The sequence below is a fragment of the Mesoplodon densirostris genome, chromosome X, assembly GCF_025265405.1.
Source record: "Mesoplodon densirostris isolate mMesDen1 chromosome X, mMesDen1 primary haplotype, whole genome shotgun sequence".
In the NCBI taxonomy this organism is placed as follows: Eukaryota; Metazoa; Chordata; class Mammalia; order Artiodactyla; family Ziphiidae; genus Mesoplodon; species Mesoplodon densirostris.
This window is the reverse complement of record NC_082681.1, coordinates 52,163,969-52,187,748: the sequence shown is the minus strand read 5'-3', so window position 1 is coordinate 52,187,748 and position 23,780 is coordinate 52,163,969. Positions and strand designations below refer to the sequence as shown.

Genomic DNA, 23,780 nt, shown 5'->3' with positions numbered 1-23,780 from the left:
AAGCAAAAAGAGGCATTTATTCCTAGTGAGAAGGCATCTGCTAATTCCCTATGTGTGCAGTGCAGTTATGATTGATGAGTATGTATGCAATATGTATAGGTAGTTGGCTTTTTAAATGCCTGAACGTTATATGATCATAGGGGATCCACGCAGGGAGGGTGAAGAAGAGTCTGGACAGGTGTCAGGATATCTCAAAACCATGTAGGAAAATACACTCATTACAGTAAAGTAATTCAGTGAGCCTCCAAACGTCCTGGGTTCTTTGGAATCTATGGTTGCAACTTACAGCCGATCAGCCCTTACCATGGTCAGGCATCTGAGATCCCATGGAGGTCACACTGGTGTTCAGCACATCATTGACAGCAGTGTCACAATACAGGCTTCTCTGGACATCATGCTCACTGTCGGTCTGGTCACTCTCCTCATGGCCGCTATCCTTCAGGCTGTTGCCCTCTAAGTCCTTGAAGGTGGAGCTGCTGGGTTAAAGAAAGAATGATAATTTATAACTGTGATAGATCTGATTTTTAAAAATCTTTCAGAGCCAGGATGATGTCAGCTCTGTGGTGAGGCCAACAGCAACTGGATTGTCCAACAGGGCAGGAGGAAGAGAAATTTCTGTTTAAAGATCACGGAACTTAACATTGTAGAGAGGTTCCCACTACTGGATGCTGATGCAGCTAATACTTTCATTCACTTATCTTCATTGCATCACTACGGGCGAGGCGGAAGAAGCTACAACTCTGAAACAACCACCTGAAAAAAAATCATCATTTCAGAAGGTTTTTTTTCTCTTCTTATATAATCAAATTAAAATAATAACAGCTTATGTTTACTGAAGGATTACTGTGCATGAGGCACTGTTCTAAGTGCTTGACATGAGTTAACTATTTTAATAATCACAACTCTATAAGAGACAGGTGCTATTAATATTCACATTTACAGGTGAAAAAAAGAGAGGCACACGGAAGTTAAATAACGTGTCCGAGGTCACACAGCTGGTTAAAATGTAGCGGATCTAAGACCAAACCCAGGCAGTCTAGCTGCAGAGCCTGGACCCTTAAACACTATGTATACTACCTTTCCAAAGGTATCTACTAACCAACTGTGAAAATGAAAGTGGCAGAAATTGACGTAATGCAATTCAAATAGAAAGAGTTATCAGGATCAGAGAACTCAGGTCAGTTTTAACTGAGAAAGTTTGAGGGACAGAGTCAAAGAAAAAGAGGAGAGGTAGGAGCTAAGAAGAAGAGAGCCTTCGTGCATGGAAAGTAAGACAAATGTGAGAACCAGAGAGTGAACTCTAAGGAAACTGTGAGTGTAGCTATGCTAAGAACATGGCAACTTGCAGCTCAAGACTTTGTGTGTAAATTTTTCTTGCACCTATTAAATCAATCCACCATTCAATGCACTAAGCATACTACCCAAAAACCCCACACCATTTCTCACGAAATAGAGAACAATACATTAGGTACATCCATAGAGGCCCCATCTGCTATTTCTAATACTTTGTATGTCCTGACAGAATCTGCAGCTGTGCTCCACCATGGACCATAAATTATGCATCTGAAATACCTAGTGAATGGGGAATCCATTCCCTAGTCAGTGAGGAAGCTGCAAAGGCATACTCAAGAAAATGTGTTGTTGTCTCAACAAGGGAGAGCGGCACACTTGTGAATTAGGACAAGTCCCAACAGACCTACTCTACCTCTGAAAAGGGAGCCCTGTGGAGATGACACTGCAAACTCGCTTGATCTGCTCAACCTTGAACATCCACAGGCCTGGCTCTCTGAAGCTTTGATAAGAACATTCAGTACATACGATGAAGAGCTATGCCATGGACACAATGGCTACATTGTCATTCTCCACACTTGGTCAAAAGGAAATCACAGCAGATTTTTAACATATGACCAACCTAGATGTAGAATGCTTGCTGCCCTGAATATGAAAAGGAAAAGATCAAAAGGGCAGTAACTGGAAAGCCATAATTGTCAGAAAATGAAGGGCAGAAGGGGGTGAAGCATTGACCTGTTTGCTAATTATTTTCAGAAAGAATAACTGAGCATCAACTGTATTAAAACTAAAATCACTCAATAGGCCAACTCACTCAGCTCCTCCAAATTATGTCATGCAGCTACTCAGCCCTGTGGACCCACCAGGATGCAGTTCTATTCAAAAATCAATCATCTTATGAGTCTTTTATGGTCATTAAGACCAAATGGAAACACATGCTTTAAAGTGTGTCACCACCTCTAGTTTTATGGCACAGATTTGGAGGCTTCCTGTAAATACTAATCGCACAGCATGAGCAGATTCAAAGTTTGTTTTTTAGAAAAAAACCCTGGTCCTGCCCACATGCACCCCTGCACCTCAGGAGAAAGGAAACCTGCCTGGATGGTATTACTGGTTCCTACATTTTTATAACAAATAATTTTTTGACCTGCATTTCTGCTATCTGAAGCATGCGAAAATTTCTTTAATCCACAATGCAAAATTGTCACCTTAAACCACAGAATTCAACCCTGAATTGACTGCATTTCAGCAGTTGCTAAAACTTGCTTGAGATATACGATGATGAGGGGTGTAGAATAAGGACAATGCAATTAACCATTCCTTAGAGCAAGGTTCTCAACCTCGGCACCATTGATATTTTGGGCTGCATAATTCTTTGTTGTGGGTTGTAGGGGGGTGTCCTGTGCACTGTAGGATATTTAGCAGCATCCCTGGCCTCTACCCACTAGATGCCAGTAGTGCCCCTCCCAGAAGTTACAACCAAAAATGTCTTCAGACATTGCCAAATCACTCCAGGGTGAGAACCACTGCTCTAGGTTCTTTAAACTCTATTCCTGTAGCATATTAGATTTCCTGACTGTAGTGGAAAGAGCACTGAACTTGGAGTCATGAGAACAAGTGATAATCCATAATCTGCCACTTCATCTATGGGAACCTGGGCCTGATAGCTATGTCTTTGTGCCTAGACTTCCTTGTCTGTAAAATGCATTTGCTGGGAATTCCCTGGCGGTCCAGTGGTTAGGATTCCACGCTTTCACTGCCAAGGGCCCAGGTTCAATCCCTTGTTGGGGAACTAAGTACATCATTGTTAATCAACTATACTCCAATTTAAAAAAAAAAACAAAGAAAGAAAAATAAAAAACTTAAAATAATAAAATGCATTTGCTAAAACCTCTTTCAAGAGGCCATTTTGAGGACTCAATGAGATAGTTCACAGGAAGTACCAGGTATACACAAATGCTCAGTAAATGGTTATTGTTTAATATGATCCTTACTCCCATATATGGTAATGCTTTCATTGAGTTACAATTAAATATTATGTCCATAGTCTTTTTATAGGATTGATATAGGAAATGTACATATAAAGAATGTTTCTATATCTTCTATAAACTATAGTCAGACATCGTCCACTATGTTAATTTCTTCTAAAATTCAGGGAAAGGAGAAAAATTCTCCTGTCAAATGTGTATCCTTCCTTTATTAAAAAATGAGAATGACATGCTCTGGTATACTTACCTTTCTGTCTTGGCTTCTCAAAAGCTTCAAGGAAAATATAATGTTTAATTGCAGTGAGTTACATGCCAGTGATCTCTATTTAGCTTCTTGTAATTGGTTTTGGATCTGTCTTTTAAATTTTTGATCATCATTTCTATATGCATCTAAATATTATAAACCACCTCAGAGCTTTTGGATTTTGGGGTAGAAAGAAGAGAAATAATAAAATAGAGAAGAATTGGCTACTAGGACTTAAGGGACTGGTAAGGTGAGAATAAGTCATATATTCTGTAAAGAAAAAGCAAGGAGTATTAACCCCCTCCCCAAACCTTAGAATAGTTAACTTGTTTAAAGCTCAGTTTGCCCATCTGACAAACTAAGTACCACTTACTCTCTAAGTACCACTTTCTCTCATCCTGTAAGGACATTTAGTGGCTTAATGAATGGATTTCTGTAAGGCAGTTTAAGACAGTAAGCAAGATGCTGCAAATTGTAAAACAGCCTGGTAAATGGCCACTCACCCAAAACAAATAACAATTTATGCCAGGCATAAAAAATGCTGATTCCACTTGCTTTATTACCTGTGTACTTCTTGGGAGATGAACAACTTGTAAACCAACTTTTGTGGGACAATAAATTAGGGTTCCTTTTGCAATGGTATTGTAAATACAGATGTTTCTATTACTTGCTCTGGTGGCCAATAGAGGGACAAGTTTGTCTGAGAAAACTTAGAACCAGATTCTGCACACAATAATTACTCAGAAAATTCTTGATGAATGACCGTTAATAACATTCTGACCCATATTTACCCTTTAAAATATTAGAAATCTTTCCAAAAGACAGAAAAATCTGAAAGGAAACAGGTCTTATCTTCCTAGTAGGTCACACCACATACCCAGGAAATACCTTCTGAGAATGAGAAAAGAGTGAAAATCAAAAGAGAAGGGAAACTATATTTAAGAAACATAAGGAAGATCTCAGAGTGGTTCCTGGACCACCTGTATCACAATCACCTTGGGAACCCGTGAAAACTGGAGATTCTCCAGGGATGAAGCTAGAGACTCTGCATTTAACAAGCTTCCCAGGAGATTCTAATGCACATAAAAGGACAGAAATTGCAGGTTTACGGGAACATTTAATGCTAGTTTTCAATGGCAAAATGCTGAGGCATTTTTTTTTCAACTTTTTTCCTCCATTCCTTCAATAAACATGTACCAGCATTTGTTATAGACAAGGCACCATACAAGGTGCTGCAAAACCCCAGGACAATTTGGGTGGAAAAGGAAAGCACTATGCATGGTTTAGGAGCCAATGCTCATTTTTCTCCCCACACTGCTTCAGTACCATGTTCATTTCCTGTTTTATTTTCTTTGAGCTATAGCCACATGCACTGCTTGATATTGCTCAAAAAGTACTGCAGAAGCAGGTATCAGACAGCAGCACAGAAAACTGGCATGAGGAAAGAGTGTTGCAGCAGGGGCAAAGTAGCACTGCTGGCTTTCCTTGCTCTGAGATGACAACAAGGAAACAAACATAGCAGGAAGGAAATCCATCCAGAAAAAATCCTAACTGTCTTGGCTTGTTAATCTGGACTCTGACATAAACCTTGGGTATACCTGCAGGTTACAGGTCATGTTCTGAAAAAAAGAAAAAAAAACTACAGAAATATATTGCTAGATTACTCAGTGCAGAAGATTATGGGTGAATGTGCCATATATCTTCCACTACCCTTCCAGATATACTCTTCACTCTTCTCAACCTTGATTTATGCTAGGAGAACCCCCTTGCCCTCTGGCTTTCCTTTGGTTTACCCCAGGTAGATAGATGAGAGAGAGAAAAAGAAGTCTGAGTGTAAGACAGTTAACAGCTGCTGAAGAATGCCAAAAAGAAGGGTCCAAGAAGCATCCTTGGATGGGTAGAAAGTGAATAGAGGAAGAAAAAATGGATAGGAAAAGAAGTTCTCAAAGTTGGCCTGAAATTGGATTGGCATTTAAAGAAACAAGGACTTGATAATAAAATTAAAACTGATAATCAGATTAAGAATGTCCTGGCCAGGAGCTTTTTCCATGCATGTAAATGGATCCTCAAGAAACCACATACAGCGAAACGCCTTTCAAACATCACTGTGAGCTATTTGAACATGGTTTGTGTGGTTTTATCACCTAGTCACTACTCTCTTAAGATTTTCTACACATTTTACATTTAAAATCGTTAGTCCCCCCAAAAAGCATAGCACACAAGATTCCCTGTGTCTTTCCAGGTATTGTGTTTTGTCTAAATTCAATTGATCCTATACATTCCAAGGCCTTTGTGGTTTTCTAAAGCCCTCAGGCTTCCAAAAACAGAACCTGGCAAAAATGCATGTGTCCCTGAGCTTTCAGATGTTTCCTCTTAATCAAGGTTGTCTCTGGTAAAAAGCCACTATCTTTGATTTCAGGCAACATCAGGAGATTTTTCCACCGAGATCCTATTGAGTCCAGGTTGTGCCTTTTGTGTGTCTGTGTGTGCAAACAGAAACATATGAAGTAATTAATCAAAATCAGAAGTTCGAGTGAGTCCAAAAGCTGCTGTGGAAATACATGTGTCCCGAAAGCTAAATGTTCGAACATAAGTTTTCAACTCATCAGTTTGCCTTGTGCATTGGATATTCAGGTCTGACCTAAGATGGTGAGGGTGCCCAGGAGTCTTAGCTTTCTGCCATGCTATGAAAATCCGGCTTATGCTATGAGTTTAACCTGGTCGTAGAATTCCCAGGTACCCAGAGCTAGCCCAAGGGATCTATGAGGATAAGGTAAGTCACTGTTTTTACCAGAAGTTTAGAAAAGGGGCTATGAAATAACAGTTCTGAAGCAGAAAGAAAGCAAATTTCTGCTGTGGTTACTCTAATAAGTGCACAAAAAAAGAGGGCTTTTTCCCTCCTAATAAATCAGTCAGATAATTTTGAATTCCTTCCCTTTGGTTTTTATTCTGTGGGCCAAGAAAATATTCAAAATGGATTCCTCCCAACCCCTCAAAAACTTCCAAACAATGCTATGACTGTTAATACTGGGCTATCCATTTTCAGATAATTAACGATCGACACTTAAGGTCACAAGCAATTCCAGACCGATACAGATAAACCTAGCATGTTTTCAGGGGTTACTGCAGCATCGTGAATTAAATTAGATCTGAATTAAAGTTGTTTGTACAACAAACTAGTTTATTCCTCGAATCCTACCCTTCTGGTGATGTAAACTTATGGAATTAGAGCCAGCAAATAATAGAATTTTCAGATCTTCTCTACTGCAGCTCTAACATACCCTGCTTGCTTCTCTATTTCATTTCTATTATTTTAACAATCACACACAGAGTTCAATTTTAGCTGCAGAATAACGACTGGACCATTCAAGAGGATATTTGCTTCAAACATTAATAAAGGCATCATCTGAATGGTCAGTACCAATTTTTCTGCACAAGTTCTCTCCTTAGAGGACTCCCTGAACCCCTTGTCTTGCCTGGCTTGGGCACCTCAGTGCCCACCGCACCATATAGAAATCTTCCTTGGCAGTATTCAGCTCTGTATTCACATACATTGTGGCTCCATGGATAACTGAGTTATGACCAACCATTCACACAAATCTCAACTTTGAACACTTCATTTGAAATACTTCTATTTCAAGATTTATTGGATTAGGCAAATATCTTTTCTTTCCCTCTCTCATCTATAAAGTTTTTTAAAGATAAGGAATTAGTTTATCTGTCATTAAAATAGCTTTAAAATGATTTCAAAGTTGTCAAAATAACAGCCTTGCTGAAATTCACTAGAAGTTCCACAGGAGAAAATTTTAATATTAGATTTCTTAATCATCACATAAAACTGGATTTTAATATGACCCCAATTTTATTTTGTTAATTATTTCTGTATACAGTTATGTAAAGAAACATGATAAAATGTCAACAGTGATTCTAGGTGGCGGAATTACCAGTGATTTTTACTTAGTCTTTTTTAATGCTTTTCTGAATATTCCTAATTTTCTACAATAAACAGATAGGCATTTTCATTTCAAAATCTGAAAACAGCACCATTAAAAATATTTAATCTTTCTGCTTTTTATATTAAATCAAGCTTAGTTGTAGAAATAGGCAAGCAAACCAACATACCTTTTGATTAAATGGGCTCGGCTGTTCACGTAGTTAGAGTCAAAAGAATAGTTTTCAGTCTGCAGTGGGGGGAAAAAAGATTAAAAAGGTTACAGAGATGATTCATGAAAAGAGCTAAACTCTCTTATTTAGGAGGAATTTTTCTACTGGGCAAGAGGCAATGAATGAATCAGAAACCAAGGCCATAGTGGTGCAACAGCCTGACGAATGCCTGCCACCTCCTTGGGGCCCTGGGGGCTCTGTTGCGGCAGCTCTCCCAGGCAGATGAAGGTGAACTTGACACAAACATCCCCTAGAATATGCCTGGCTACCGACCATGCAACCACTTAGGGAAGATACAGCATGACCCAAAATCTTTACAGAAACTAATTGCTTCCCATTCCCCAGTGGACACAATTCTGTGCCCATCAAATTGACTGGAAGTTCAAAGGTATTTTTATTAGTAGTAGATAATTAACATGTTAAAATATGTATTCCATAGATATGGAAATGCAAGCAAGGTAATCACTGTGGATTTAAACTGCACTTGCCTTTGTTTTAAGACATTTTGCTCAGCACTGGTTATACGGGAAGGCCTTCATTTTATCACAGACATAAAGGCAAACAAGTATTATGCCTAAAACGGGATGAAGGGCAGTCCACAGGGGGTGCCAAAGCCTTTCATGTGAAACATGAAGTTTGCAAGCAAACCTATCATAGCAAGTTCCAATCATTAAAACACCACTGTCTAATCTGGTTATAGCAGACTGCCTGAGCAATGGTTTTACAAAAGCAAAGGCAGAATACCTGCCAGATGAAAGAGATGGGTTAACAGCTGATGAGCATCCAGAGTTTGGGGGTGGATTGAAGGGGGGCAGCCTTAGAAGGGGGAATACAGGGAAAAGTCAACACTGAAGTAACTGAAAGTCCAGTAAAGTGGATCTTACCTCCAACACTAAGGTACTACTCTCCTTGAACCATTGTATAAACTGAAAAATGCCCAAACACATCTCCTCTGCTCTCCTGCCAGTCTACCAGAAATTCTCACCATTCTCACCATTCCTTAGGGCCTTCTGAAATCACTTCAACTGAAAGTGCCTGGGAAAGGAAACACGGTAGCTGTCGAGCTAACAAAATAGTACATTCCTTTCCGATGACTACGTGCCGCACATTAGCTGCGCTAGGCTCTTAGGTGCAGCTTTATGTTTCAAGGAGCTCAGAATTTCGTAGAGGGGAAAACAGGACAGGTGATAGCAGATCTAACTACCACATGAGCACCAAACAGCCAGTAGTCATGATAGGGACCCTAAGTATCTAGAGTAAGTGGGGATGGGGGTGGCGAGTAGGTGAGAGGAAGAAGGAAGAATATATGGAGAAGAAAACTAAATCCCATCACTGCCCTGTACTTACTCAGGCATGCCCATGCCCTTCACATGCCCCTTATTTGAAGATGAGCTGTATAATATCCACCCACACTGCTTTTATATAGAGGATAAAATCCCCTTTAATGAAAACCACAAGTAAGTTTTTGTGCTGTTGGAAGGAATGGATTGGGAGAATGAAAATCAAAAGGGTCAGTTCACTTCTAATTTGTTCGTAAGAAAATGGAGGCTGAAATTGTTGCAAACATAATTACAGAAGGAGGAAGCAAACTTGAAGGTGCATGGGGAATACAATGCTGGAAGAGGTTGTCTATCAGTCAGTCAACCAACAAACACTTCCTGAACTGATTTTTATACCAACATAAAATGCAAAAATGGTGTTGGGTAAATGTGCTCTTCTATGATATTCAGTACAATATATAATTTAATAAGTGGAAATCTCCTAACCACCACCCCAAAAGCATTCTATCCAAATAAAACAGGGAATTGATTAAGCACTCAGGAGTTTAATTATTAGTTTGTACAACCCGGGACAAATTACTTAATTTCTACATGTCTCATTTTCCTCCTCTATAAAATAGGCATAATAGAACACAAATCCAAAGGGGAATTTCAAGTGCATTTATCATGACTCATGGTGGGAATCATGGAAACCCTTATCCTCTGCTTTCTACAGAAACTGGATACCAGAGTAGGAGCAGGGATTTGACCACATTCGGGCAATAAAAGAGTAACATGCATACATTCCATCTCAGCCTCCAAACTTCCTAAATCATTTTTTCAAGAAAGTTAATAGATAGAGAAACAGATGTAAAAGAAAAGAGGATACTGGTTTTACAGGGAAAGCATGAGCAACATCCCAAGATATTGTCATGTTAAAGAAGCCAGTTTTCAAGTAGAATATTTTACATAGACTTGCATATGAGGGTGTCCAATCTGTGTGCACTGTGCATCAAATATGGAGCCCTGTGGAGATGTGACCTCCAGGCATGGTGCCAGAACTCTGTTTGGGCAAATAAGCAAAACCATACACATTTATCCTTGGTGACTGTACTACTTCTTGGTCCTAATGGAATAATATATCTCACCTTGAGGATTCCCACTCACAGGCACTGAGTTAAAAGAGGACACAGGTCTAAAAGGCTTGGTTATGGAAACCTTAACAATTCTCTTTCCCTTGCTGTGATATACAGGTGGGTTAACCTGGGTAGAAAAGCCAGCCATGATCTGCCACTGTAGGTAGGAGAGTATCATTGAAGCTTATCACCTTCCTATCTTTCTCCTTTTCCTTAGTCTAAAAGAGTAAACCCTCCTCCCATTCTCATGGGTCCTGGCCTTCAAATGTAAATATTCCATTCCCCAAACCAGCACCAACCATAATGGACACATGGCCCATGCTGCATCCTCATGCAATTAGAAGTACTGTTCATGAGACAGGTTACTAGAACTGATTTTCCCATAATGGATGGAACTATGCTGAGTCATCCATTGTCTTTTGCCTCTTTAATCAGTATCAGGTTTCTTTGTGAGGCAGCTTGGTTAGTGTTATGGAAACAACGTATGCAACAGAATTATTCTAATTGGGTAGGATACACTATTCTGGCCTCATTAGAACTATAATCCAAACGACTGAGCTAACTGGCCATAGATGGCCTTTTATGGGTCAGGGTATACTAACATCAAGTGTTCTTGCTCGTACTGATTCAAGGCGTGTGCTCAAACCCAACTCCTGTGCATTGAAAGAGTCAGTTTTTTTCACACTTCAGGTAGAGCAAACAATGAGACTCAGACCACCCTGAAGAAGGAAATAATCTTTTCTTAATGAATAGTTTGCATGCCTTAAGCCGGTGATTCTCAGCCCTAACTGCACATTAGAATCAACTAGGGAATTTTTTTTTTAAATACTGTTGTGAAGGTGCCACTCCAAGAGATTCTGAGGTAATTGGCATGGAATGGGGCCCAGGCACTGGTGGGTTTTTTTTTGTTTGTTTTTTGTTTTGTTTTGTTTTGCGGTATGCGGGCCTCTCACTGTTGTGGCCTCTCCCATTGCGGAGCACAGGCTCCGGACGTGCAGGCTCCGCGGCCATGGCTCACGGACCTAGCCACTCTGTGGCATGTGGGATCTTCCCGGACCGGGGCACGAACCCGCGTCCCCTGCATTGGCAAGCAGACTCTCAACCACTGTGCCACCAGGGAAGCCCGGTATTTTTTTTTAAAGCTTCCCAGGTAATTCTAACAGACATCCAGAGTGGAGAACTCTCCTGAGCAAAAGACGGGCCACAGGCTTTGACCTGATGTGCTGTGTTTTCTAAGGCAAGCCCAGCTGTTTAGAAGATGGATCTCTTTTGTCAGATTATCTGCCAAGGTGATCTCAACAGAAGATAAAGAATGACAACAGAAATACACTTTTTAAGAAATAATAGAAGAGCTTTTCTTTTTTGCATGAATGTATTGGCTCCTGGTTAGCCTTATTTAATCAAAATTTGCTTGACATTATTCCAATCCCCTCTCTAAGTATTCTAAATGGCAAATAACATGAAACATTTGAGAGGGGAAATTTTCTCTAAATGTCACATTAATTTCACTAGGAAATGTCCCCATCTCTAATGAGACAGCCAAGTTAACACAGGAACACAACAAAGAGACAAGAATATTTGTTTCTGAAAAACCTAAATTTTGACATTAGGAAAAAAAAAACGGATCTAGAGCAAACTTTTATTTTCTGTCTCAGTGGTAAATAAGAGTCACTTTCCTATCATTTAATATATTTCTCCCAAATCCCTTCTCTAATTAGAATTCCTTATCTTAGGATTCACTGAGAACAGACATCTCACTTTGTTTAGGTTTAATAAAATCTTGATTTTCTGAAAACCTAAAGAATAAATACTTCTGGATAGCAGAGTTTTTTAGATAGCTTAGTGCTTTCTCCTCTAAGGACTAAAACTTTGATTTAAAATCCTACCCATTCTGCCTTCTTTTTGAAAGTTATCACACAGTTCCTTATTGGTTCCTTAGAAGAACCTTTCTAAACATAAATCACTGTGCCGTGCAGGTTTTGCCTGTACACTCACTGACCCCAAAGCACTGTGTTTTTTGAGTTCTTGCCTTTAATTTTTAACATATGTCTCCCACCAACTTGCTATAAAACACTCAGTACTGTTACTTCTCAGTACTATTAGTATATCAAAAGCAGCTCCTCTTCTGTTTCAAGTTTGATATTTCCACTCTGCTGTCTTGGAAACTATATAATTATATTTGTTATAACAGTCTAGAAAATGAGAGTTAAGTTCTGGGTAGAGAGCTGAGATGTTTTTCTGAGAGGGAAATGACGTGATCTTTACTGTAGGGACTTCTGTGTAATGTCTTGGGTTTTGTTGTTGTTTGTTTTTTTACCTGCTCAGGAGCCTTCTTTGCTAACTACTCTCTACTCGCGGCTCCTTTCTGGATATGGGAGGTTTCTAGAGAGACTTTGGGGTGGGTAGTATGTTATTATGTTAATGAGTCTGGCACATCTGAAGTCAAATACTTCCACTTTGTCAGGCCCCCAAGGTACCAGAATGCCCTACTTTAATTGTCATTTTGCATTACTTTCACAGTTGACTGACTTGTGCCCTAGTCTCTGGAAGAGTGACTGCGACTCTCTCAGCACCACATTTATCACCAGGAGAGACTTCAGCCCTAAGGAGAAACAAGCCCAATAAATGCAGATATCCAGGACTAGAATATTTGCCCAGCGGCACAAATCCCCAGGTCATGCTACAAAGTTAAAAATGGTTACAGATGCTGAGATGAAAACAGAAATTCATCAAACCTTAAGGTTTTCATTTGAAAATGAACAGCCATTTTAAATTACACTTTAAAAGTCCCATCAAACTGAAAAGCATTATAACTGCGATCTGCTAACTATTTTTTTTTAATTTTTCACTCAGTCATCTTATCAACACAAATAGGAAAACTGGAATCCTAAATCAGAGGCACAGCAAAATGATTTTTAAATGCTGGTTCTTGATCAATAATGATAAGATGCATAACCTTTTTTTTAAAGTGATTGCTGCTTTAGATGTTCAAATGGCATCTCCTCACAAAGGCGTTTTTAGAAAATGAACCAACAAATGGCTTTTTCCTCCTTACTATCCTCAACACATAAAAATTAAAATGTAAATTCTATATAAAAACAAAGCCAACATGCCTCCAGTTAGAATGTATATTCAAGGACATCCATCCAGACAACAAAAGCTGGAGGAGGAATTAGTAAAGATGGAATAAAAGGCACCATCCCCAGAGCTGCCATCACTAGAAAGCTCATATTTACCCTGAACTGGAAAACAAGCTAAATAAACTTCCACTAGCCATGCCTATGTACACACCAGCACTAATTCTCATGCACACACATGCGCACACACGTGTGCACACACACATGCAGTTTGACTACAGTAAGCAAGGTGGTGTAGTGGGGTGACCTGAATTCCCTCCTCATGTTTGTCACTGACTCATTGATGGCCTTGAATAAATCACTTGATCCCTCTGGAAGCCTTAATTTTTCTATCTAGGAAATGAAGAGAATAACCCAAATGATGCCAATGTTCCCTTCGAGCCCCCTCAAATTGTAGGATTCTAAAACAAAATGGATCTTGTTCATGCACTGATTCATATATTCATTCATCCATTCAAAACACATGCACCAAACCCTGAGGATGAAAAAAAAAAGATATAGACTGTACCAGTAAGGAGGTCACAAATTGATAGACCTCTTGCTGGGGATGGTTAAAATGTCAGCCATTCAGCAAAACATGAAACACACAGACACAGAGGCACATACACCTGCAGACACATGCATATACTTGTACACGGGCTATGGAGTGCAACTTTGAGAATTACACTGCAACTTTACGGAACTAAGTAGCATCCTAATGGCTTGATGGTAGTAGGTGATGCACATAGGAGGATTTGGCCTTTATATTTGTTACATGTACAAACCCATATCACAAATACAAACCACAGCCCTCTCCTATCAAATGAGTTATAAAACTTACGAAGTTCTTAGAAATAGCACGTGTGTATGTCCTTTTGGCTCTACTTCAACAGCTTTCATCACCTTGTGACACTACTTCTTCAGTTCCATTTGCCTTTTCCTCTAGCCCATTTTGCAAAACGTTATGTGGATAATCTTCCTCGCCCACTATTTTCATCACAGCATTTCTCTTTTCAAGGCCTCAAAGAACCCTTTCAGTGGTTCCCTGTTACATTTAGCACTAAATCTAAATTAAATCTTTAGCTAAGCAGTTATCCAACACAAGTCCTCTACTTCCCTCATATCTCATTTCTCTCATTTCTAATATGTCTACATCCCTGATCATCCCACATAGCTTAGCATGTTCTCAGCACTTAGTGTACAGACTGTGTGATTTAGTTATGCATTTCCTCAGGTTCTATGATTACTTCAGTGTGTAGCATGTCAGTTCATCCTCCAACTGGATTGGAAGCTTTCATTTGAAGTGTCACTGCCACAATGCTGGACACTTAGCAAGTACTCATGTAATGAATCCACCAATGAAAGACCAGAGAAGAAATGGAAGAGGTTTAGAATGAAGCTTCTTATTGCAGTTAAAGCAGGTGACCAATTCTATTCGGCCAAGGTGGTCTTGTTTCTTCAGAAAGTATCTATTCTGCCCACTGTCTTCCGTAGTTACAGTTTGTTCTCTGTCCTCACTCTCAACTATGACCTTATGAATACACAGTAGTCTGGATATAACTGCCAAGGATAAGATGCCACAGTTAGGTGCTTCCTTCCCATCATCCATCATATCTCTGGGAATGGCAGTAGTGACACATGATACTGTTTCCAAACAAGGGGTAGATAAAATTTCTGCAGATTGACAGCGTGGCGGCTACTTTTCTGCATGTGGAAGGGAACTCTAGGATTCCAATGGCTTTTAGGACAGGGCTATCAGTGGGAAACACAGCCCATTTAGTTAACATCCAAGTCAAGTTGAAAGAGTTCCCCTCTTGTTGGCCTTTTGTCATCACTGCTAAAATTCCACTGGCATCATTGATGTGTTCAGACTACCTCGAGGTGACAAAGGCAGCTTAGGGAAATCACTTTTCCCCACCCTCATCTTTTATTGGGTCAAAGTTGTGACTTTAGAAGAGCAACCCAGTGCAAATTTTACTACAAAGGCCTCCTTGAGAAACCTAGCAGCTTTCTTCGGGAATCCATGCAATTCAGAGGCAAAGAGCCTACTGAATGACCAGGCTAAGCACCATCCCATTATATAGATAAAAACAGGTTTCTGAATAAGGCTCTGGGACCCTTTTCTAAGTCCTCTGTGGGGCACAGTGCACTTTAAAATAATATCTGCTTATAAAAAGCTCTGAGGAACCAGTTAATGCCTATTCTACACAGGAATGCAAAATCAACAAGACTTGGGTGTGGATACAAGTAGTTTAAATAAAATGACTAACCCAATCACATGAGTCATACTATCTCATCCCACATAAACAAAATTCAACCTGAGAAGTAAATAGCTATCAACCACATTCACCAGTGGAGCAAACCCTGAAGTCTAATCACCATCCCCAAATATGTAACTACAACACATTAAAGCTATTTTGCAGGCTCAGAGTGACTTTCATCCCCAAATATTAAAGTACTTTACAAGCAGGTGCCAATTGTTACTCTCCCCCTTAAACAGCCAAGAAAACAAACACACAGGTTAAGTGCTACAGCCACGTTAAATACTGATTCAGTATTTAACTGTGACTACTCTGTCAGTAGAACAAGTCACAAAAACAAGAAAAATCCCCAGGAACACTGTTCTTGGCATTACCTACTACTGAGATGGAAAGCAAACACAAGATGGAAACATCAGGGAAGTGATTAGCCGGCTTTATACCTATTTTTCTCTGAATGACTTTTTTGGCTATTTTCAGTGAGTGGGTCAGGAGAGTATAGTGTAGCAGATAGACAAAAGAAAAATTTGGCACACACTAACTGGAGATAGTTCTCCAGATCTAGATGGAGGACCCAGTCACACAGCCCGAAGGATCCAGGAATGAGCTACCTTCTTCCCTGCAACCTTGGTGACCATTTCAATTGTCCTTTAGAGGCATTTACAACCATCTTTACAAGGTGACCTAAGATGACTAGTGATGACTTAAGGGGTAGCTTCAACTTCAGAAGCTATGATTTGGTAAAGCTGGTCTAACTGACAGTAAGAAACCAATATCAGACGTCCCACAAGCAATGGCCCACGGATCCACAGTATGAGCTCTCCTGAATCCAGCCTATCTTTGAGCCCTCCTGGCTTAGAGAAGGTCCAGCACACTGAGCTGGCCCATTTCTGCTAAATTCTATTTCATTGGTCTCAATTCTCTACTACTTAGCAGCTACAGAGCCTTGACTGCCTGCAGAGTACAATTTCTATTGAGCAAGCCTTGCCAACTGAAAAACTTTCAGAATATTTGGAGGGAAAGCAGTGGGTGGCCCTGTGCCTGTGGGCCAAAACAACACCCCCAAATCCAGTTCCAGCCCCAATCTCATTATTTATATTATACATCAATTAAAACCCAGTTGTCTCCACAAGCTTATTTAAGAGTGAAGGAGTAACAGCCTTTGGCATACCATTCTAAATTCATTTCCCTTGTACCGGCTTGTTGCTCAAGCCAGTAATATGTGATCATGCTGACAAAAAACAACCAAGTTATATACCATCTTAGAAATAGTGAATGTGTTAGCTTCTAATATTAATGTTTTCTAACTAGATGCAACTCAATAGATCATTTTCTTGTTTGTCATCAGTGAAAGCCTCCATAGTTCTCTTTTGGTGTAGCTATTTTGATTACCACCACGGCAAACACAGGGGTGTCTCAGTTCACTGGGATGCATAGAGGAAAGGGTGTGCACACACAGCATCCACTACCAAAATATAAACAGATTATTTATTTCTGATCTTAAGTACTAATTTCAAATTTAATGAGGCCCAATAAACATTTCTCAAAATCAGACTCCATCGGTTGCTTAATATTGGCAACCCTCTAATTATGACTGGAGTTTAAATAAAGGGCATTTGGTTTGTTGAAATTATCAGGCACTGTAGGAAATCCATAGTAACCTCCAATTTCTAGTGACTTAAAACAAGCATTGCAGCAAATCAGTGTTGGAGACAAGACAGAGCTTACACTTCGGCATCACCTCATGGAGCATCAATGAGAAGCAATAGGAAGGGGACTGATTCAAGGAAGTAATGGAAATGTTTATTCATCCTTTCAAAACCCCTACCCGTCCTTCCAAATCCTAACAGACCTTCTCGTTTTATGCCAGGGTTGGGGTGGTGAGGGTAGGCTGGAATTTGACCTGATTTTGTAAACAGAGATTAATCAAAAGGCTACTATCTGAAGTAAGAGTGCTGGCAACCATGCACAGTAAATCCATAATTACACCTTGAAAAGTGGCTAATATTATGAGCAGTCTGAAATTGTCAGAGTATCAGAAATCTGTAATGTAGTTATGCAATGCACCAACAGAACAACAATTACTAAAGCACCTTGCATGTATATGGAACCTTTTTCACAAAGAATTTCAGAAAGTTTAAAAAGGGTTTCAGGAGAAAAAAATGTACTTAACCTCTGAGAAACCATAAGATAGAGGAATATTCTTAGATGGGCAGAAAACAGACACCCAGGTTAGAAACAGGGCCTGAAGGTAGCTACATTTTCTACAGAAGTCATGGCACAGAATTTTGCTTCTCATCCATCCAGCAAGACTTCCAGGAGGTGCTTGATAAGTGCAACGGAGCAGGCGCCTCCTGTCAATATCATCCTGAAAGAATTAGCATTTGGAAATGAACACGATACACAAAAACTTGCCCTTTTTTTCTTTTTTTCCCTCTTAGCCAACATTAACTAGTTAATTCTCCTGCTACTATAAGCTAAATAAATATTAGTAACCCCATTAACAGCAGGACAAAACAGGTTAAGAGACTTGCCCTCTGCAAGAGAGGAGCAGTGTCACATCTGCAACTAGAATTCAAGATTTCCCACTGCAGGTCCTGCGCTCACACCACTAGGCCACACCTCATTAGGATTCTGGGAAATGCAATGAACTGGAAGTAATTAAGACTGGCTGACTGGATGTACTATTTGGGAGAAAAAAAAATACCCTAGCCTGCTTGAACATGACAGGTTCAAGGGCAGTGAACATAACTAGAGCAATTTCCTCCTGCAGGAAGATTAAGAAATAATGAGGGGGAACACCTCACTCTCCCTCTCCCATCAGACTCTCAGCAGCAAAAACCAGGAACAATTCCAAACTTAACTGTTCAAAAAAAAAAACTTAATGCTGTCAGAAACATAACACTGTACTGTGCCTGGGAGTCCTACCACTCAACTTGTACAAGTAACTTCTATGTTGCTTTCTCCACACAGTTCTTAGTGTCCTCCCTCCCCAGCTTTCTCCTGGCCAGTCTTTCAAACACTCTTTTTTTAAAAAATTTATTTATTTATTTATTTATTTATTTTGGCTGCGTTGTTTTCTCTTTTTTTTAACATTTTTATTGGAGTATAATTGCTTTACAATGGTGTGTTAGCTTCTGCTTTATAACAAAGTGAATCAGCTATACATATACATATATCCCCATATCTCTTCCCTCTTGCCTCTCCCTCCCACACTCCCTATCCCACCCATCTAGGTGGTCACAAGGCACCGAGCTGATCTCCCTGTGCTATGCAGCTGCTTCCCACTAGCTATCTATTTTACACTTGGTAGTGTATATATGTCCATATATATACTACCACTCTCTCACTTTGTCCCCGCTTACCCTTCCCCCTCCCCATGTCCTCAAGTCCATTCTCTAGTAGGTCTGTGTCTTTATTCCTGTCCTGCCCCTAGGTTCTTCATGACCATTTTTTTTTTTTTAGATTCCATATATATGTGTGAGTATTTGTTTTTCTCTTTCTGGCTTACTTCACTCTGTATGACAGACTCTAGGTCCATCCACCTCACTACAAATAACTCAATTTCGTTTCTTTTTATGGCTGAGTAATATTCCACTGTATATATATGCCACATCTTCTTTATCCATTCATCTGTCAGTGGACACTGAGGTTGCTTCCAAGTCCTGGCTATTGTAAATAGAGCTGCAATGAACACTGTGGTACATGACTCTTTTTGAATTATGGTTTTCTCAGCTCTTTCTCCATTTCTAGCACACTCACTCCTCATCCTGGTCTGCCCAATACTTCTGTCTACTTGATAACAAAGAAAGATTTTGTTTGGGGTTCAACCAGTACAAACAGGTGTGGGCAGTCATATCTTCATTCATAACACACACACAGGTACACGCAGATTACATATAATTTTTGTGAGGGAAAGAGGGTTGTGTTTTTGTGTCTCCATATTAAAAAATGCTTGTTCCTGGTCGACACAGCTTCAGTTAGGGCCATAAGTCACCCTGGTGATTGTTTCTGCAGGTTGTTTTAAGCTTAGAAAATAACACAGACTATTCAAAGAAAAGTCCTAGAAACCCTCCAAATACAGAGCCTTCAAGGTAAAAATAGCTGTGTGACCTTGCAGAAATCACTGAACCTCTCTGACCTGCAATTTTCTAATCTATAAAATGGAAATAGCACCTGCCCTAACTATCTTACAGAGTTGTTATTAGGATCAAATAAAATAATAAATGTGCAGGTGCTTTCTAAAAGTGAACTGCCAGACAAATGACAGGTCATCTGATTATCAGGTTATAAACTTGATTTCTCTTGAATACTATTTCTATTTGCAAATAAATTTCCATTCAACATCATGAATAGTTTTTTTCTGAGGTTTCCTACTAGGATATTTTATCTCATTCTCCCCCCATCTGTACTATCAGAAAAAGAAATAATGCAGTGAACAGTCTTGTTTTCTGGCATGAGAGAGAAAATATATATACACGGACCCAACTTCTCTAATTGCTGATTCAACACCTTAGCTGGAGTGTGTGTGTGTGTGTGTGTGTGTGTGTGTGTGTGCGTGTGTGTGTGGAGAGAGAGAGAGAAAGACAACTCATCTAAAGAGAGTTGAAACGACCTCATAACATCTGAAATTATGTGAAAGGCAAGATTTGAGACACTTTAAAATCCTTTATAAACTAGTTTTCCTTCACCCCCTTTGCTTCCTCTGTTATGATTGAACTGTCATGGAATCTCTTTTTAAAAAGAAGGAAGGAAGGAAGGAAGGAAGGAAGGAAGGAAGGAAGAAAGAAAGAGAAAGAAAGAAAGAAAACCTCATCCCAGGGTTAAATAAAGCACATTAGCATGCATAATTCAGAGCAGTCAGCTGGAAAGGAGCCATTCCAAGCTTAGTGTACTGTGTGGATAGAAAAACATGGTTAAAGGGCTGGAGCAGCTTGACCAGGGCCTTCTAAGTTCCAAAGAAATGAGAGAGTTCAACTCAGGACCACCCTGGAGCCTACTGTGGGCTCATTCTACCATTCCTTAGAGCTGTGCTGTCAAATGGCATAGATACTATGTCCAATAGCACAGATATATGTAGTAATTTAATTTACATTAGCAAAAGTCAAGTTAATTTTTTTTTTTTTTTTTTTTTTTTTTTTTTTTTTTCCGTACGCGGGCCTCTCACTGTTGTGGCCTCTCCCGTTGTGGAGCACAGGCTCCGGACGTGCAGGCTCAGTGGCCATGGCTCACGGGCCCAGCCACTCCACGGCATGTGGGATATTCCCGGACTGGGGCATGAACCCGCGTCCCCTGCATCGGCAGGCAGACTCCCAACCACTGTGCCACCAGGGAAGCCCCTCAAGTTAAATTTTTAGTTCCTCAATCACAGGAGCCATCTTTCAAGTGCTCAGTAGGCAAATGTGGCTACTGGCTCGTCTATTAAACAGCACAAATATAGAATATTTCCATCATCCCATAAAGTTCAATTGAACAGTGTTGCCTTAGACAGACTGTTGGCCTGTGACTCAGGACTCTCCAGTTATGAAGTGTGATGCCCTTGGTGAACTAAGGAAATATAAGGAGTAGACTTACCTCTATCACATCATGTAACACATTTTATTACCTATATGTCAGCCCCATGAGACTGGAAACTCCTTGAAGGCAAGGACCACATCTTTAGTGTCTGTATCTTCAGTGCCTGTCACCATTTCTGGCACAGAGCAGGTACTCACCCACTACTTGCTAGTCAGCTAACAGCTGATGTTAGACCTGTCCATCAGATAGGAAGAGCTCATTTGTCTCTTCCATAGATGAAATGTAAGTATTTGCAAAACTCTTTTAAGAAAGGCTACTGTGCTTCCTAGACTTGTATTTGTTTCAACATCTCTCAAGAATTTAGATTGTAGGGAGGACTGGCTTAAGTTAAAACTACCCTTCTGTCTGTAACCACCCCTGTAAACCCATCTCTTTCATTCATCCAAAGAATCACTTGTGAACATAAAATATTAAAATGGTATGTTTATTAACATTAAGATGCCAGTGTATAATACACGTCATGATGAACATGATACAATCTACACATTTAAAGAAAGTTTTTACAATCTAATACAGTGAGAAACACCTGTAGGGCTGTGTCTCTCAATGGCCCAATTTTAAAAATTATTTTCTTAAATAGCACCTTGTTTCAGTATGGTGACTGTTTTTCACACAGCCTTGCTCTATGCTCTTTTCCAATAACCACAACAGTCTTAAGAAGTACATAGACAAGGTATTATTTTCCCTTTTTAACAGATGGAAAATATGAGGCCCAGAGAGTTTTTGAATCCAAAATCAATAGCCATTTTTTGGCAGAGTCAGAGCAAGAACCTGAGACTCTTGCTTCCCAGACCAGGGGACCTTGCACCCAGTCTAACTTTATAGACAGTAGGAAATGGAAACCCAGTTGGCCAGCACTGCTTTTGCTCTCAATCTATAGTCTCTTCTGAGTTCTATCTTTCATAAATTACAAAGAAATACATCCTTTTATGCAATATTAATTACTTCTTCAGATCATGATAGACCCCTCAGTTGATTTTCTGCCAAATGTGGGCATTTGCAAAGGTTCTTGAAATCATTATTGCAGTCTAACCATGCTATGCCCTAGGCTTTGAAAAATTCCCTTTTGGCCTCATGACCATCACAGAATCAGATACTCAGAGAGCATTAAAGCTCAACAAGATCTTAGAGAGTATCTAATCTCTCTCTGTCTCTCTTCCCTCGCTGTCTCTCTGTTTCTCTGTCTCTTTGTCTCTCTCTGTCTCTCTCTCACACACACACATGCACACACACACGCACACACAGTCAGTATTTTTAAAACAAGGAAATGGGCCCAGGGAACCTCACCACCACCCTCAAAGCATCACAGCTGGTTATTAGAAACCCAGACATAGGTTTAGAACTCATCTCTTCGGGCACCCAGGCCAGGGCTCATCCCTTTCCACCTGCCCAGCTCCTTCCTGTTATTTCTTCTAAGAAGTCCCCAAAGAGTAAAACCTAATGCTGTAAATTCCATCAACAAAATTTCTAAAGGGAGGGAAAAGTAAAATTTAGTGCAAATGATGTTTGTAAATCATTTTTTGTCAATATCCTATCATTAAGAAAAGTAATTGTTCCTCAGGATACTGCAGAAAGAGGATGTATGATCCACCCAAGGAAACAGACTGTCTTTAGTTGAGTGATCCAAAGAAAGTCTAATGATAAAGCTCGGTGAAATACAGCCTCATTCTAGCAAATGACTTGCTTTATTGCCACTTCAATTGCTCATCTATAATTGCTAGAGATAAACTGCAATCAAAATACAGTATCTTCTATTAGTTTTGCCCACTGGGGATTGTTTGATCATGCTGAAATTATTGAAAAGGTAAATTTGCTCATTTTTACTGCCTCAGTGGAAACTGGCATTAGACCACTGAGGGGGGCTAGACTGATAGCAAGTGTTGCTTCCGGGTGAGGGAGATTTTATCTTCTCTGAATAGGGCTGAGGTCCTACCTCTGTGACTAACAACTAAGCAGGAAAGGAGGAATCTGCTCTGCTCACTTCCTCAAAGCATCATTCTCAGGCTTACTTGCTTCACCGTGTTGGAGTCATACCTTTGTAGTTCAGATGTCACTAATTCACATTTGGTGATCTGATAGAGCTAGGCTGCTATATCTATTTTTAAAAACGTTTGCTGGGCAAATTATGGTGTAAACAAGATTACAAGGGAAGTGTTTAAACTACTCAAGAGAATAAATTGTTTTTAAGCACTTTAGAAGCAATCTACAAACAATAAATATGTTAATTGCACATCATTCTTATTTATTCATTAAAGAAGATCCAAGGACTTCTACTTGGCAAAACTTCCTGGCAAGGGCTTTGTTAGTCTACTTCTTATTGCTCTATGAACTTGAAAGTAATAAAATTGCATTTCTTTTCTATCTATAATTCCGACTGGCCTTTCCTCAAGTTAGTCTCAATTAATCAGATTTGACTGTACTAAATAAAGGCTGAGTAAAATGACAAAGCCATCAGCCCCAGGTCGAAAGACATAAAAGTCACAGAAAATCCAGCGTTATGTTTAAGACCTTTCTTTGCACAAACTATAAGCACCCAGCAGTGAAAAATGGTAGATGGGAGTTATGGGGGAGGGGGGATAGAGAGAAAAGCAAAAAGATCATTCAGAGCCTTCCCCACAATTGAAAAGATTTGCCTCATGCTCCCTGGCTGTCCTTGACTGCTGTTTAGAACAAATGGAAGCAATACACAGCTCAGGTCCGAAATAATTTAATTCAATTCAACAAATACTATTAAAACTATGTGCCAGC

At 39.8% G+C, this 23,780-nt stretch overlaps 1 protein-coding gene across 3 annotated transcripts in view; it reads right to left on the bottom strand.

Annotated features, from left to right (window-relative positions):
- PCDH19 (protocadherin 19) overlaps positions 1–23,780 on the bottom strand; it is a 106,575-nt gene that overhangs the window by 41,320 nt on the left and 41,475 nt on the right. For 2 of the 3 annotated variants that reach the window (XM_060087540.1, XM_060087541.1), the window contains 2 exons: positions 7,645–7,703; positions 304–476 (listed from right to left, as the gene is read on the bottom strand). In XM_060087540.1, the coding sequence (XP_059943523.1) occupies positions 304–476; positions 7,645–7,703 (232 nt within the window). The remainder of the gene's footprint in view (positions 1–303; positions 477–7,644; positions 7,704–23,780) is intronic. The other variant, XM_060087542.1, reaches the window with a different exon arrangement.